Here is a 16,332-nt window from a genome sequence, read left to right on the forward strand (position 1 = left end):
TACGGCCCATGAAGTTACGAGTACAGGAGCGGCAGCAGGCCACGTCGACGCCTGGCAAACGAAGTGTGAAAATAATGGCCACAGAGCTAGCCTTAAATCGGCTAATGCACTCAGCTCTACGTCCTGCGAATGAAGCTCTACCATATTTCATTTACAACAAATATTTATTTACGTAAATAACCACACCGCTCTTGGATTCGTGGGGATTTAAGCGTGCACCAGAAAATTCTATTTCGTAAACCAAATTCGAAATTTAATTTGAGTTACAATATAATTACGTAATAAACAAATATTTACTTACCAATGAATATAGTGAGTGGCCCGGAACCCCGCTTATTATAAATAGTGTCCCATTTAAACTCCGTCCGCTTTATCTATGGTCATCGCTATAGTAAATCGTTGTTGCGTCGCTTCCATGTTGACACAGTTAGGATAATGCGAGCGCTGTTTGCACTACAAACTATTTCCTCGGCGAAAACGTTCCGGAAATTAAAACGAGAGAAAAGTCTCGTGGGACATTAACTCGTCAAGAGGAACGGATTTAATTCAAAATTTGTTTTGCACCCTTATATTTGCTGCGGTGAGGTGGAGTGCTAAGGATCAGAACTTAACTTATCTGGGGCTTCCTCAATATGCTTTCGTTTCGGCTTTTACTGATATTTCCTTGGTGGACCTATTGTGATGGTGGTAGGACTTCTTGTTTGGTGTTAGGACCTCTTATGAGTCCGCACGGGTAGGTACCACCTCCCTGCCTATTTCTGCCGTGAAGCAGTAATGCGTTTCGGTTTGAAGGGTGGGGCAGCCGTTGTAACTGTACTGAGACCTTAGAACTTGTATCTCAAGGTGCATGGCGCATTTACGTTGTAAATGTCTATGGGCTCCAGTAACCACTTAACACCAGGTGGGCTGTGAGCTCGTCCACTCAAATAAGCAATAAAAAAAAAAGACTGATCGTTAGAAAACGTTTTCATATTTTTCTTTGAATTACATTAGAGTAAAGCAGACAGACAAAGTTCGAATATATTATTATCTATGTAATTTCTAACACGTAATAGTGTTAAAGTAAATTCCAGAAAACTTTAAATGACCATAATTACGTCCGATTTTTAATGAAACATATCTTCTGCAAAATCCAAGAAAATAATTCTTTAGAAGACTTTTAAATCGCCGCTTTTTTATGGCTTTTATTGGCAGACGAGCACACGACCAATCGAAATATACGAGCCTACGACCCACCTAATGGGAACTGTCGATGAACGCAGTGGCTCCAAATAGTATGGATGAACTCTACTCCGGTGACGGGCGGTGTTACCTAGGTGGCACTGAAAATTTCGGGAATTAACAAAGTGACACAACATTACTATTTAATAATGCATTTATTGCTTTTCGAAGTATTCTCCGCGAAATTTGACACATGTTTCATACGATGGAACCAATCATTGAAGCAACCATTCCATTCGGAAGTTGGGGTCTCCAAAATGGCCGTTTTGTAGGCGTCCACAGCTTCTTCAGGTGATGAAAATCTCTGTCCACGCAATTTATTCTTTATTTTAGGGAAAGTATAGAAATCATTAGGGCTTAGGTCGGGGCTGTACGGCGGATGGTCTAATAATTCTATGTTTTCTTGCTCTAAAAACTCTTTTGTTCTGTGCACGGTGTGAGAACTCGCATTGTCGTGATGGAGGATGATGCGGCGGTTGCAGTTCTCTTTACGGAGTTCAGAAACGACCTGTGGCAAACAAATGCTAGCATACCATTCTGCATTAACCGTTCTTTGTCCCTCAAGAGGAATAGTAGTAACATGGCCGGTTTTGGAGACAAACGTGGCCACCATTTTTTTTGCAACACTCCGTGAACGAACAATTTTTGTTGGCTTTAACTCATTTTCGAACACCCAAACTCGTGACTGGTTTTTTGTTTCGGATTCGTACGCATATATCCAGGATTCGTCACCTGATACAATGTTGTATACAGCATTTGAGGATCCTGCGTGGAATCTTTCGAGAGTTCTGACGCACCAAGTAACGCGAGCCGCTTTTTGCTCTTCACAGAGCGAATGCGGTATCCAGCGAGAAAACAACTTTTTTACACCTAATTGTTCATGCAAGATTATTTGTATTTGACTCATGCCAATGTCTAAAGTTGCCTGAATTTCGCGGTATGTCACATGTCAATCTTCCTCAATCAGCTTACGCACAGCATCAACGTTTTCTTGGGTGACTGCAGTTTTTGGACGACCTTGACGGGGATCATCACTGAGTTTGACACGTCCACGTTGAAACTCAGCAAACCAGCGATAAATTGTGGTTTTGGATGGGGCTTCATCACCAAATGCAGAAATCATCCGGTCAACACACTATTTTGTGTTAAACCACTTCGAAAGTCATAATATATCATCGCTCTTGAATTTTCTCGAGTCAATTCCATTTTCTCAACGACTAAACAAGTTTGACAAAACCTCGTGACAAGACCGAGAATCTTTTTTTAAATAAATAAATGGTATTCGATTTTTAAAACCAAGGAGTTTTCAATTAAAAAGATTTTAATATGACAGGAACAGTGTAAATATTCCATTCCCGATACTTTTAGTGCAGCCCTCGTATGGTAAAAACAAGATGATGGTATCATCTCAAACAATTCCTCAGAGCACTCCTCATGGAGCATACGGTACAAAATACAGAGGGTAGTATAGAACCGAAGTATCTCCACAGACCCACGATCCGTTAGAATGGGATTACAAATCCAAACGGCCCTCTTCTGTATGGAGTCAAATGGAAGTATCTGGAAGTTGTCGTGGCCTAAATGAGAAGCATTTGTGTCGAACGATGCAACGGTGTTCGAATCCCGCAGGCGGGTACCAATTTTTCTAATGAAATAAGAGGTGGGAGCACTACTCCACGCGAGGCCGGACCTGTGCTTTGTAAAGCAAAAGTCTTTGTCCAGGCGTTAAGTACCGCTTCGCTCTGTTGAGGACTCCCAGCATTTTTGACGCCAAATTGGCTTTGCCTTCCAAATGACTCCGAAATTGGACATCATTCGAAATATCGACCCCAAGTATCCCAAAACTCTTGGAAGGTTGCAGGGATACTTCTTTGAATTGCGGCACCATGACCAAAGAGTCATTTAAAAGGGTTGAATTGAATTGAGTTGAATTGAATTTACATTACTATTGTTAACAATCAATATTAAACTATAGTGTGAGCGTATTTGTTTTTTAATTAGTTTACAGAACTAAATCATAACTATTATAACCAATACTAAGATAACAAATATGTACGTACAGTACGCTGCAAAAGTGCATCAACGGTACAATAATAATAAATCGTACGACCATCTAATTACCGCGAACTGTCGGCTATAGTGGTTCTATGGGAACTACATTATTACCACCCTATTAGCAGCATTACAGGACGCCATCTTCCTGCTACTTTAAAATGTTAATAAGAATCCTGTTAAGAATCAATTAGGTCAATCACGGTTAACTTTAACACAAGTTGTATTAATTATAATTACAAAAATTCTCGAAATCAATGTCCACTGAGATATCGAGAAACCTTAAATATTTATGGAAATAATAGGTTGGGGAAAAAGGTTTTTCGCATTTTTAAGAAAATTCAAAACATTTTTAATGTCGTTTATTTACATTTAACTCAAGTATGTAGGTACCGTTTTGTTCGATAACTTTTTGTCATCTTGTAGGAACATGATCCCATTGCTATAGAAATTTTGAGGCTTCTGATCAAAAACCTCTACAATTGGTTTTGGCAATTCTCTCGTGATGTTAACCTGACACTGCCTAAGAAATTCTGAAGAGATCGAAACGGGTGGAAATCTGAAGGTGCAAGGTCAGGACTATACGGCGGATGCATTAGCACCTCCCAGCCAAGCTTTCTTAATTTTTGCTGAGTGGCTGTTTTTTTTATTGCTTGGATGGGTGGACGAGCTCACAGCCCACCTGGTGTTAAGTGGTTACCATAGAAATCTATAACGTAAATGCGCCACCCACCTTGAGATATGAGTTCTAAGGTCTCAGTATAGTTACAACGGCTGCCCCACTCTTCAAACAGAAACGCATTACTGCTTCACAGCAGAAATAAGCGATGGTACCTACCCGTGCGGACTCACAAGATGTCCTACCACCAGTAAAAAAGTTTTACAAGCTGACAGAAAAAATTTAATGAAATAAAAATAATAAAAATCAGTTCGAACTTATTTATTACGATGATACTAATATGTATTATAAAACAAACTATAAACCGTTCGCCGATAACGAGGAGTCACGAATTCATCGACAACCTCAATAAGCGAACAATGTTGTCTTCAGTGTATTTAAGTATTTTGTGAGCGACACACCACATACACGCATGTTTCAAATCGAGTAACGTATTGAGTGCTATCTTAAAAATCATGTAAGCGAAAATTGCATTCATAATTTATTTGTTTTAAATAATCTAATTAAAATGTCGTTTTAAGTAAATGTAAGTGAAAGTTGCTTTGTCTGAAATACTAAAATGTGAGACGATTGATAAGTAAGTGTGAAGGCAATAAATATTTATAAGCTGAATTTCACGACCGATCCGGCACGAAGATGACGCTAGCGTTGTCGAGGTCTATTTGCGAGTCTCGGCGGGTTGTTCTCTCGTCCTGTCTCCGGTCCACCGGGATTGCCTTATAGCGTCGACGAGTCGCGTTGGGAATGGAATCAATTTTTCGAAACAACATGGTTCGCGTCGAAACTTCTTTCCACGTCTCAGCCTTGCGTAACTTCGAAACAAAGCGTTTCGATATCAATAGAATGTTCACTTTTGACCTTTCTTATCGTTTATCGTTTTGCATGTTCATTTTACTAAAATAAAAGTAACGGTGTATGAAACAATTGTTAAACCGCAGGCGACCAGCTAACGATAGCGTGTGGAACAAATATGAGTCTGGCAAGCAACTCCTGCCTCGGGCGAAGCATACTTGCTTGTTGCCAAATGTGCCATCCGATAGCGCCAGAACATTGTAGTAAATTTACGGCCACCCTATTAGCACTAAATCTAAACATTAACCCGATTCCGGTAACCAAACTTCACGGTTACTCGCTCGGAATATCGGTCACAAAGCGTGTGATAATTTCGCTCGTTATTTGCCTGCTTTTATCGTACATTCTATAAACATCACAAAGAAAAATTGGGCCACTCTGACGAAAGTGACTTTGATTAATATGGTCAGTTAAAGTTGCAGTTTGTTGTTACGCATATCATTTCTATCGCAATTTCTAATAGTTGGCTTCCTTTAACTAAATTATGCCTCTTATTTTCAGCAACAAATATGACTGAAATTAAACTAACTGTTCAAGCTCCCACATTAGTAAACCGAGACTTTGTCAAGCCCACGCTGTGTGGTCCAGGCCCCTGTGACGTCTGGCCCTCAGTTAATGAGGCTCTTACCAAACCAGTTATTTCGCCAATTTGCGATGAACATTTCTACGTGAGTACTAATTTTAATAGATATTTAGCAGATATTTAGGGAGTTAACAATTAAAAAATGTAGGTCATGTATCTAAAAATGTAGGGTGTCTTAATTCGCAGACCTCCGTTTCAAGAATTTGAATGTTACGTTTTTTCTTCACGTTTCCCACAGTAAATTTCCAAACGTCTGCGACCTTTTTTTTCTTTTTTCCGGACCGGGGGCCGAATCTCCTACGAGGTCCCCGCGCCTACGGGGCGCGCGAGGTATGTGGGACTTGACGATCTGCAAGGTGTTGGGAGCAGACGGCGGGCTCAAGGAATTTTAGGGCCCTGCCCACTACTGCACACTGCACTCTTACACCCGACGTCCGATCTCCGTCCGGGGTCAAAACCCAGTCAGAGTAGGGGAGGAAACGTCTGCGACCTGCGTTATGTCACTTACATCTTGTACAAAATGCGATACTTTTGTACACGAAATCCTCGATTCAGAATCCCAATAACTAGTCAGTTTTAACTGCAGTTGACTGTTTCAAAACAACGCCAAACTTTTACTGTAAGCATTCATTTCACAATTTTTCACGAACATAAAATATGCCGTAGGTACTAGATGACATTCGCGCCGGGTTGAAGTATGTTTTTCAGACAAACTGCGACACAGTTCTCGCCCTCAGTGGCTCTGGTCACGGTGGTATGGAGACTGTTATAAATAATTTAGTCGGACCCGGTGAAACTTTGCTGGTAGCCAAGGGGGGCTTTTGGTGTGAGCGTGCTCTTGAAATGGCTAAGAGATACGGTATTTTTTATTTTATTTTAGATTTGTTATAATAGCTTATAGCAATAAAATTTTGTGTTGTTTGCGTCAGATACTTATAAACAGGACCGTGGTGCCTAATCATGTTTGGTACCACGTTTGAAAAACCAAAACCATATTTGAAAAAATCATCAGCGTCAAATTAAAGAAAATATAATTTTAATCAGTATCCATAATAGGTGCTGCAAATGTGCAGCGTAAAAATATGTTGCAGTCACAATACCATCATTTGGTACCAACAGGGTACCAAGTGCTCATATTAAAAAAGCTACTACAACTAAAATTAGTATAAAAATCTTGATAAAATTAAATATACCACTACTGTAGTAGTTATAAATTTTGCGCATTTACTTTTTATAACACGAAGCTTCATTAGTAGAAGTCATTCGTAAAACAATTGCTAAGTACGATATTTACGGAAGTAGGAAGATCAGTATCTTACTTTAGAATTTGGTCTCTAGTATAGTCGCGTCAATTGATATGAATCCATCCAACCTTTTATACCACGGACGCTTGAAGAAAAATAAATTGCTAACTATAATTTGTTTATTTTAATTTATATTTAAGATTAAATAAAAAACCGAACTTGATCTGACTTTGACAATATAAATGTTTTAGGAATCAACACTATAACAACGACTGTACCGATGAACGAGACGTTTAGTTTGCAACAGCTAGAAAATGAGCTAAGAAAACACCGTCCAACCGCTTTGTTTATAGTCCACGGCGATTCATCTACTGGAACAGTACAAAACCTGAAAGGTGTGGGCGAATTATGTCAAAGGTATGAATAGAATACATACATACTTTTAAGAACATTTACCAGTTTAAAAAAAACAATACATATTATGAAACATTACGGCTTTCTTTACCCCAAGCACCGGTCATCGTTCTCGTCGAACCTGTCGCTTGCGACGAAGAGCTCGGCGAGTAAATTAACCCACAGACACAGCCCACTGAGTTTCGCGCCGGATCTTCTCAATGGGTCGCGTTTCCGATCCGGTGGTAGATTCTGCGAAGCACGGCTCTTGATAGGGTTCATGTTAGCAACGTCATCAGGTTTGAACCCCGTGAGCTCACCTACTAATTCAGCGAATCTAGAATAATCCCTTGAGGTTACTAGAACAGGTAGGAAAAAAATGCTTTCTTTAATTAATAGTTTTACTAGTGGAAGATATTTCGAAAAACGAAACTGGCTTTGTAAGATAGAAAGAGATCCGAGCTACAGTCCCTTTTCAAGGCGTAGTCTCCTGCGAGGAATTGGGGGAAGTGGGGAGGACCTTGGCCCTCCTCTATTCTGGAGGCGCCGGAGTCCGACATAACCCGGTCTGTTACCCCCCTCGACCGAGTATCCGTAAATGGATTCCCCAGCGTTAAAAAAAGCGCTACGGTTACTTCCTAAATTAATATGAACGTATCTTAACTAGTAAAAACTAAATGAGATATTCCAATAACAATCATTCAACAAACACACACTCATATTTTAGTACGTAAGTAATTTACGTTAGGTAAATTAGCTAAATTACGTAAAAGTCGGTTTTAAACATTCAAAATCTTAAAACGCGCACTTTAATAGAAAAGCTATTGAATTCTTAGTGGAGCCCCGAAGTTGAGACATAGGTACCGAACAATTTAATTACATTCGCCGTCTCCTTCATTCCTGACTTGGCTTTTTAGTTGAATCTCGGTCTTGGTGAATACGTTCGAGTTAAGAACTCTTTAATTGCATCTTGCGGAGGAGTCTGCAATTAGCATACACCGAATACCAAGAACATTTGAGATAAAAACTTTTCGAAAAGTTACTGTTTGAATTTTAAAGATCTCCATCCGCCTTTTTTCGTTAAAGCGACATTTCACGCCGGTAACTCTCGCCCTCTGTAATACCGGAGCGAATGGGACTTTCTCGGCAAAATGTTCGGATTAACACAGATATAATGCGGGGCAACATGAAAGCGCCGCGTCACCATTCCATGTCATATTTGTAACATTGAACCTCGCGAGCGAGACGTAATGTTCTGTTTCCATAAAATATTTTTTAATCAAAAATTTATTGAAGTTTCGAACGTTTCTTATTCTTTTAAGATGCTCATTTAGCAAATATGAATAGATGCTTACGTAACTGATTCTAGCTTAGCCGAAATTTTGTGCAGTTCACTGACAAATGAATATTTTTTTTCCCTTGAAAATAGAAAAGTGGATAAGAACTTCGATATATGCATGTGTATATGGACGTTAACAATGCCATGGGCACACCAAAATCGCTGCCACCGCTAAGTACTCTCATATTGCATATTGCAGTCCTATTACACTAATGATGATTGATGTGAATTTGGTTTCAAAGATGATAGCCACATGCACAATATAGTATATAAAATCTCCGGAAACATGACATGAGATGGAATGCTTGCTCTCGTGCCCGTAGTAGATAGTAAAATAATGCCTACAAATTTTCAGATATGGCACCCTTTTGCTGGTGGATACGGTAGTGTCGCTGGTTGGTGTACCATTCTTTATGGACGATTGGAAAATAGACGCGGTTTATACTTCAACCCAAAAAGCTTTTAGCGGCCCAGCTGGCATCAGTCCTGTAGCTTTCAGTGATCGTGCTCTGTAAGTATCTACAAATCTTCAAAAGTGAGAAAAACAAAACATTCAAGTAATATTTCCTCCTATGTTTGCCAAACGATTTCCGTTTTTCTTTTATTGCTTATTAACTACTCAAAGGCTTCACTTTTAAAAAAATATTATATTTTTTCGAACCTTAGCAAAAAATTATGACAATTAAAACCAAAAGTGAAATTGTAATACATAAAGACATTATGAGTTATCAGTGATTTTTGTCGAATTTCTCATCGTTCTTGTCCAACCCGTCGCTTGCGACGAAGGGCTCGGCGAGTAAATTAACCCACAGACACAGCCCACTGAGTTTCTCGCCGGATCTTCTCTTCTCCTCAGTGAATTTGAAAAATATTTACAGGAACAAAATCAACAACAGAACTCATCAACCTCCTTTCTATTTTGACGTCAAACTATTGAGCCAACAATGGAATTGTTACGGTAGTACAAGAGTGTAAGTATTTTATACTGTCGCGACATTGCTGTTCAATTTGTTGATTAATTAGCAGTAGTCTTGACTATTATTACCTTGCATTATATGTACCATTACCTATCATGTATAGCCATGGTGAAAATGAAGAAATAAGGTTAAAAGCTACATATATCGCACTACCGATGTTTCAAAATAAGCTTGTGTTTGTACAAGTATCGAACAACAACATTTAAACGGTCGGTCTGTCGAGCAAAAACACCCGGCTGATGGCAGATTTCCCCTTTGCTGTCAACCTGACTATATAAGCCGGCTTTCGTGATCTGAGTTGAATGACCAGTCGGAAACACTATCGTTGTAAAAGATATTTAGTATTCGCAGTCAAAATGTACGATGTGTTTTTGTTTCGGATACTTTTCCGTCTTTTAGCGTTATTAATGTCATGTTAAGGGGACAGCCCATTATGAGCATTCATGACAATATTCTCCTACTTTACGTAATCTATAAAACTGTATATATCTGTAGATGTACTATTTGTTCTCTTCGTTTTCTTAAACCATTCATCTGTTTTTAATGAAACTTAGTACAGTTGTCGTTGGTTCTCCAGGGAAGGTATTAGATACTCACCACCAACATACGAGAGGTAGCACGCAAGTAGTAACAAAAAAGACAAATTAGCAATAGTCACAACCGAACATGACCGGATTTCACTAGTAAAAATCTAACTCTCCTATGGGAAACATTAACATAAAACAAGTATCTGGATTATGAATACACATTTTAAAATATATAGGATTCAATACTTTTACTTTTACAATCATTGAAATCGGGACATTAAACGAGTAGCCAAAAAAATAAATAATAATAATAAAAAAACTACGTAAGCTGAAATTGTTTTTTTTTCGTCTATAATCTAAAACATTTTGCAGATATCATCACACTCTAAGTTCTCCGCTATTGTGGGCGCTACGGCAATGTCTGCAGGAAATCATCAAAGAGACTTTACCCAGATCTTGGGCCCGACATGCTGCAACCACTAAACACTTCCTCAAAAGAGTAGAACAGCTCTCCTTGAAGACCTTTGTACCGAAACCGGAGGATCGCTTAATGACCGTCACAACGGTAGTCTTGCCCAAAGGATATGACTATTTAAAATTCTCTAAATATATGAGAGAGAAGTAAGTTAATATTTTTCATACATTCACGCCAATAGTTGTACAATGGTTTGCTGTGACGTGTCTAGGTCGTATCTACAGTGGCGTTACATTATCGGCAGCTCGATGGGTATGGAATATATCGAATCGAATGGAATATATATCGTCATAGCACAGCAATTTCAAGCGGTGTTCCTGCAATCTTCCGAAATTCTGAGGATGACGATATTGGACATCACAAAAATTTCCCTCCAAACAATTTCGATATTGGATTCCGAATCGTTTGGAGGGCTAAGCCAAGTTGACATAAAAATGGGCAAAGACTTTTTAAAAACAAAATCTCACCTCGCGTGGTGTACAGCTGCACCTTTGGGCCGGGGAACCAAATACCAGTTACTTTGATTTGACTCCATTCAGAAAAGGGCCGTTCAGATTGTCGATAATTCTCACAGATCGTTTGGAGCTTCTGAGTCTTCAGAGGGAATTCGGTCCTCTCTATATTTGGTATCCATGTCTGTGGGATTGGAACACTAACCAATCCTAACGTTACTTAACCTCAATACTAACTTTCCATTTCCAGATACAATATCTTAATATTTCCCGGCATCGGTCAAACTATAGGTAAAACCCTACGTATTGGACTTATGGGTGTCAACTCTACAATACAAGTCGCCGATGCTGTTGCAGACGCTATGGCAGGTACACTGATCGCTTTGAAGAAATCCTCATTATAAATTTAATAATCTTCGTTTTTACTTTTACGTTACGCTTTGCAGATTGTATCGTTCAATTTTCGAAAATTCATATTATTACTGTTTTATTCATAATGAGTTAGTTAATAGAGATAATGTACATAATACATATATGAAGGCTATAAATATCAATCCAATCAATCCAATAACGTGCTTTTTTTCTAGTCAAAATATCAAACTTGGAACCAAATAAAAACTAACTGTCTGGGTTGAATTGATTGAACTCGTGTGTTGTATATCTATACATAATATTATAAAGCTGAAGAGTTTCTTTGTTTGTTTAAACGCGCTATTCTCAGGAACTACTGGTCCGATTTGAAAAATTATTTCTGTGTTAGTTCAGTGTCAGTTAGTATTTCAGTTAGATAGCCCATTTATTGAGGAAGGCTATAAGCTATATAACATCAAGCTAAGATAAGAGCACCAATAAAAAATGTTTCAAAATCCGGTTTTTTTTCCCTTTTGCGAGCTTCCGCTGCGTGCGCTGCGGAAACGGTTAAAGTTTCGCTAAAATAATGTGTGACAGAATTGTTCCCCTTTAAAATATCTAAAAAAAGTCTGCGACACCATATGTCTATATGTTAAGGTTGTCTCACTATAACGTTTTATATGCTAACCAAATTTGTTCTAAAATAAATCATTATTTGTGAAGGTGTTCTTCTATATGTTATAAATACGTTATTCATTACAAGTATTTAATTTTAAATAAATTTACGCACACTTGATTTTAATGAGCATCTCGCTATGAGTATTTTAATGAGTATGAGAAGATATCGCAGTTTTAAAATAACAGCGCAGCAAAATAATGATCAAACGCGTAATATTGATTTAGAAGGCGCCGGCCGGCCAGTGCGCGACGGCACAGAATAAGAACAATAACAAGAAACACCCAAATCGACGAGCTCACAGCACACCTGGTGTTAAGTGGTTACTGGAGACCATAGACATCTACAACGTAAATGCGCCACTCACCTTGAGATATAAGTTCTAAGGTCTTAAGTATAGTTACAACGGCTGCCCCACCCTTCAAGCCGAAACGCATTATGGCTTCACGGCAGAAATAGGCAGGGCCTTCCCAGTTATTATTATTATTATTATTAGAATTCTGTCAATTTTAAAATCATACCGTGTTTCTTATAAAATAATATGGCACTATCGATTATGGAGGACATAAAACCTCTTGCAAATGCAAGCTTTTTTATTAGGTAAAAGGACAACAATTTTATAATCGGTTTCTGGAAGTCTTATGGACTATTGACATTCTTCGTCTACACTAAGACATGAGGAAGTGACATAGGTTACTTCCTACTTACTGTCTTAAGCAATTCATTCTTTCTCTACAGTAACCAAAGCCACTGTTTCGCACGCATACGACATTTTAAACATAATAATATTAGTTTTAAAGTAATACAACAAAACGTGTTCTCAGGTAATTTATTTATCCATTCGATAAAATTACAAACTATTGACTGAATGTGCCTAAAACCAAAAACTATTATAAACATACATTTTATGAAAACTTGATATGTTGAAGGAATTTCAAAACAATCTTTTTTATATAATATTTTTTTTATTTCATGTTCTTTGTATACAATTCAAAAGTGAATCTACGTTTTGAATAATAATAAAAGTGCAATAAGCAATTCCATAGTACTCTTTCCGGCTATTAGTCGTGTTATTCGCAAGCCATTGTTGACTACACGTGTTAGATAATACAAAAAAATAATAATAAAAAATCTCGCTAAAAAGATGTCCGTTAATCGTTACATAAATAACGTATAATAGCCAATAATAATAATAACACTATAATACAAACTCGTCACAATTTTGATGGACTAGAACCCACAGCGACGGAACTCTCATGGATTAAACACGTCAATATATTTTTTGGTAATGTATTCTAAATTATCATTTTATTCGTGGATAAATAAAGCAAAAGGTCGTGACTTAATTGGCATCGGAGTTTCAACTTAGACAGTCTCATAGATACGGCTAAAGCATTTTATTAGCGTAGACATCATATACAAGATGCTGGGTTGGTTCACCTTTTTAAGCCTATATTGCTATTTTTTTTTCTGGTACAGTGCATATTGGATGAGGTCATTACCATATAGCATTTTACGTATGAATTTAATTATACGTTAGGTAAATGGCAAACGTTTCCATCACAACGAAACTTTAGGACTAGCTTCCTTAATTATTACATTTCTAAACGATTAAAACCTATAAAGTAATTAAAAAGAACTTGTCGCGGAATCCATTAAACTAAGCTTAATTATATCGGTAAAAAAAAATATAGCGTAATGTATACAAGGTTAAAACATATTTCAGTAATTAATTCTATGTACACTTTCCGTTTCATTTATGTAAATATGTATTTAGATAAACGACGGCAGATCGCAAATTGCGACAATACGTTCTCAATAAGCAAAACTATTCGTACATATATGATTTATTTACGACTAAGTAACAATAAAATATATCAAAATATCTATCAGTTAGACACATATTGTTACTATTAACTAAATAAATAGATAGCAATTAATAATAATAATAATAATAATAGATTAATGAACTTACACTTGCGTTTTTCTAATGAATATACAAAACTAAAGCAAATGCGGAAGGCTACAAATAATATAGAAGTCTGTGATGATTCGCACGCGACTCGCACCCGGGCTCCGTATAGTAAATAAATATGCACGTAATTATTATTATAATTTATATTTACAATATAAGAAAATATGGCACATCTGTTATCGACCGCGCTAACGCATCCACGCCGACCGAGCGGAAGAGTCCTACGCGACTAAACATTGTCTGATCAGTATCCAATGCGAAAATGCGCCTACGTAATTTCGTTTTACAATAATACCAATTAAAATACCGGTGGGTAAGTAATTATTCAGCTTCAACGTCGTTTTTTAACTTGGCTGCCTCCGTCGAGTAGCGCGGCCGACGCTCCTGACCGCCCGCTTGCCTCAAACTTCGAAAAAGGACCAAACCGAACGGCTGACCTCGTCGATACGTACAGCGTATCCGGAACATTCTCGAAAACCGATAGGCGGCACAAATTAAATCTCAGTTACACAATAAACCTTTTACACATGTTATACGGACAAAGGATTCGCGGTCGCGCGTCGACTGGTCGCTTGGTTTCGTCGCGCGACATCTAATAGGGACGTTCACAAATACCAACAACACTAGAACTTATAGGTACAAGCAACTAAAGGTTTTGTTTTTCGAATCGATGCTAATCAGTTTATGGTTTTGTGTCCGTCCCGAATCCTATTTTCCCTTCAAGTATATAACGATATGTCAGTCTATATATGTGTGTGTGTGTGTGTGTTTGGGTTTGCGTGGGATTAGGCTCAGCTCGGCGGTGGGGGGTGGTGCCTTTGGCGGCGGTGTCGCGTGCAAGCACAGCACGCGTCGACTCGTCGCCGCCGCTGGCACGCCGCACGCCCGCAACGCTTACGGACGCAAGTCACTTCGCCGTCCTTGAAAAATATATTATGGCATTCAATAATATGTCGGAGACGGTCATTAGTTTGGTAGCTAAACGATGATATGTCCTTCTTTAAAAGAGGCTTGTGGAGAGTATTAAGCGGTAGGCAGCGGCTTGGCTCTGCCCCTGGCATTGCTGAAGTTCATGGGTGACGGTAACCAGTCACCATCAGGTGGGCCGTATGCTCGTCTGCCTACAAGGGCAATAAAAAAAAAAGATTCCCGAGAGATGGCAGCATGATTGCGGTATCGTCGGAACTCGGCTAACTTCGTGCCACGACAGAGCCTAGCCGACGGAGGCGCGTAGACGCCATTACACTTTCCGACCAGCCTTCTTGAAGAGCGGTGGCTCCGTCCTAACAACTGTCATTAGTTTTCGTTTGCTAACGTCATAAGAGAAGATTTCTAAATAGTTCTAAGAAAACAAACGTGATTGGTGTATATTTCTCTTAGCTCGATCACCCTATTCGCCCCTACGATGTCTGACGATGGTGTTAATAATTAAGCCCTCCGACAAATATATTTAAAAAAATCTACAAATCTCTTTGGCTGTGTTTAAGTTCGCAGGTATAAACTAGATATATTATTTTAAAGCTATATATTTTTTATTGCTTAGGTTCGTGGACGAGCTTACGGCCCACCTATTTTTAAGTGGTTACCGGAGCCCATAGACGTCTAAAACGTAAATGCTACCATTCACCCTGAGCCACCGTGTAAAAAATACAAATCTTGTTAACACAACAAAGTACAAATATGACAAGGTACCTTCACAACAGAAGAGAGAACTTTCTTACTGGTGGTAGGACCTCTTGTGAGTCCGCGCGGGTGGGTACCACCACCCTGCCTATTTTTGCCGTGAAGCAGTAATGCGTTTCGGTTTGAAGGGTGGGGCAGCCGTTGTAACTATACTTGAGACCTTAGAACTTGTATCTCAAGGTGGGTGGGCGCATTTACGTTGTAGATGTCTATGGGCTCCAGTAACCACTTAACACCTGGTGGGCTGTGAACTCGTCCACCCATCTAAGCAATAAAAAATAAATAAAATATCAATTTGTAATCAAACAATATGATCTTGCCATAAGAAAAGTCAAAGATGAAGTAATCCATCGAGCTAAAGTCTATTGTGTAAGATTGGAAGCCCATCCGAATAACCTTGCTAAGCATTTAATGGACAACCAAATGACTATAAGAAGACCCAGAAGAAGATTGCCTCAAGATCTACTAGATCTACTGTAGATTAATTGATATGGACATGTCAATGGACATTGTGCATGCACCGCTGAAATTATTTTTCTCAAAACTACGGTTGAATGTCTTACGACAGCTTACTGTATAGAATTAGTAAAAATAAAAAAATAAAAAATCAAACAATATGGATGATTTAAGTAAGATAGCACTGGTACCTTGCACCGACACGTGACGCATCTCTGCTCTCCATGAGAATGTATGGATGGATGAACTTCCTTGCCGTTGGGTAGCGGCCCGTCCGGGAATCGACAGCCTCCTTCAGCTAATATCTCCTCCGCAGTCTTGGGCGTTCCCTGATCCTTCGGCGTCTCCTCATCTGATTTCTTAGTTTTATTCTGTGGAAACATAATTCTTAGATGAA

General features: G+C 38.6%; 2 protein-coding genes across 4 annotated transcripts in view; one reads left to right on the top strand and one right to left on the bottom strand.

The window, feature by feature from the left end:
• The first annotated feature begins 4,272 nt into the window (after nt 1-4,272).
• On the top strand, nt 4,273-11,660 carry Agxt (Alanine-glyoxylate aminotransferase). 3 transcript variants are annotated; one of them, XM_028181345.2, is made up of 8 exons: nt 4,273-4,409; nt 5,306-5,472; nt 6,054-6,246; nt 6,883-7,048; nt 8,719-8,874; nt 9,242-9,334; nt 10,240-10,488; nt 11,045-11,660. In XM_028181345.2, the coding sequence occupies exons 2-8, from the start codon at nt 5,314-5,316 to the stop codon at nt 11,196-11,198; spliced, it is 1,170 nt and encodes a 389-aa protein (XP_028037146.2). In that variant the 5' UTR covers nt 4,273-4,409; nt 5,306-5,313; the 3' UTR covers nt 11,199-11,660. The 3 variants fall into 3 exon arrangements, with proteins under 3 accessions (XP_028037146.2, XP_089585309.1, XP_089585310.1); XM_089729183.1 differs by having other exon boundaries at nt 4,400-4,529; XM_089729184.1 differs by lacking the exon at nt 4,273-4,409 and adding an exon at nt 4,994-5,209.
• Nucleotides 11,661-12,636: 976 nt separating this feature from the next.
• sog (chordin short gastrulation) overlaps nt 12,637-16,332 on the bottom strand; it is a 112,061-nt gene continuing 108,365 nt past the window's right edge. The window contains 2 exon segments of the mRNA XM_089729190.1: nt 12,637-14,716; nt 16,127-16,306. Of these exon segments, the coding sequence (XP_089585316.1) occupies nt 14,588-14,716; nt 16,127-16,306 (309 nt within the window). The 3' untranslated portion in view covers nt 12,637-14,587.

The sequence above is a fragment of the Bombyx mandarina genome, chromosome 08, assembly GCF_030267445.1.
Source record: "Bombyx mandarina strain Sakado chromosome 08, ASM3026744v2".
NCBI classification, from domain to species: Eukaryota; Metazoa; Arthropoda; class Insecta; order Lepidoptera; family Bombycidae; genus Bombyx; species Bombyx mandarina.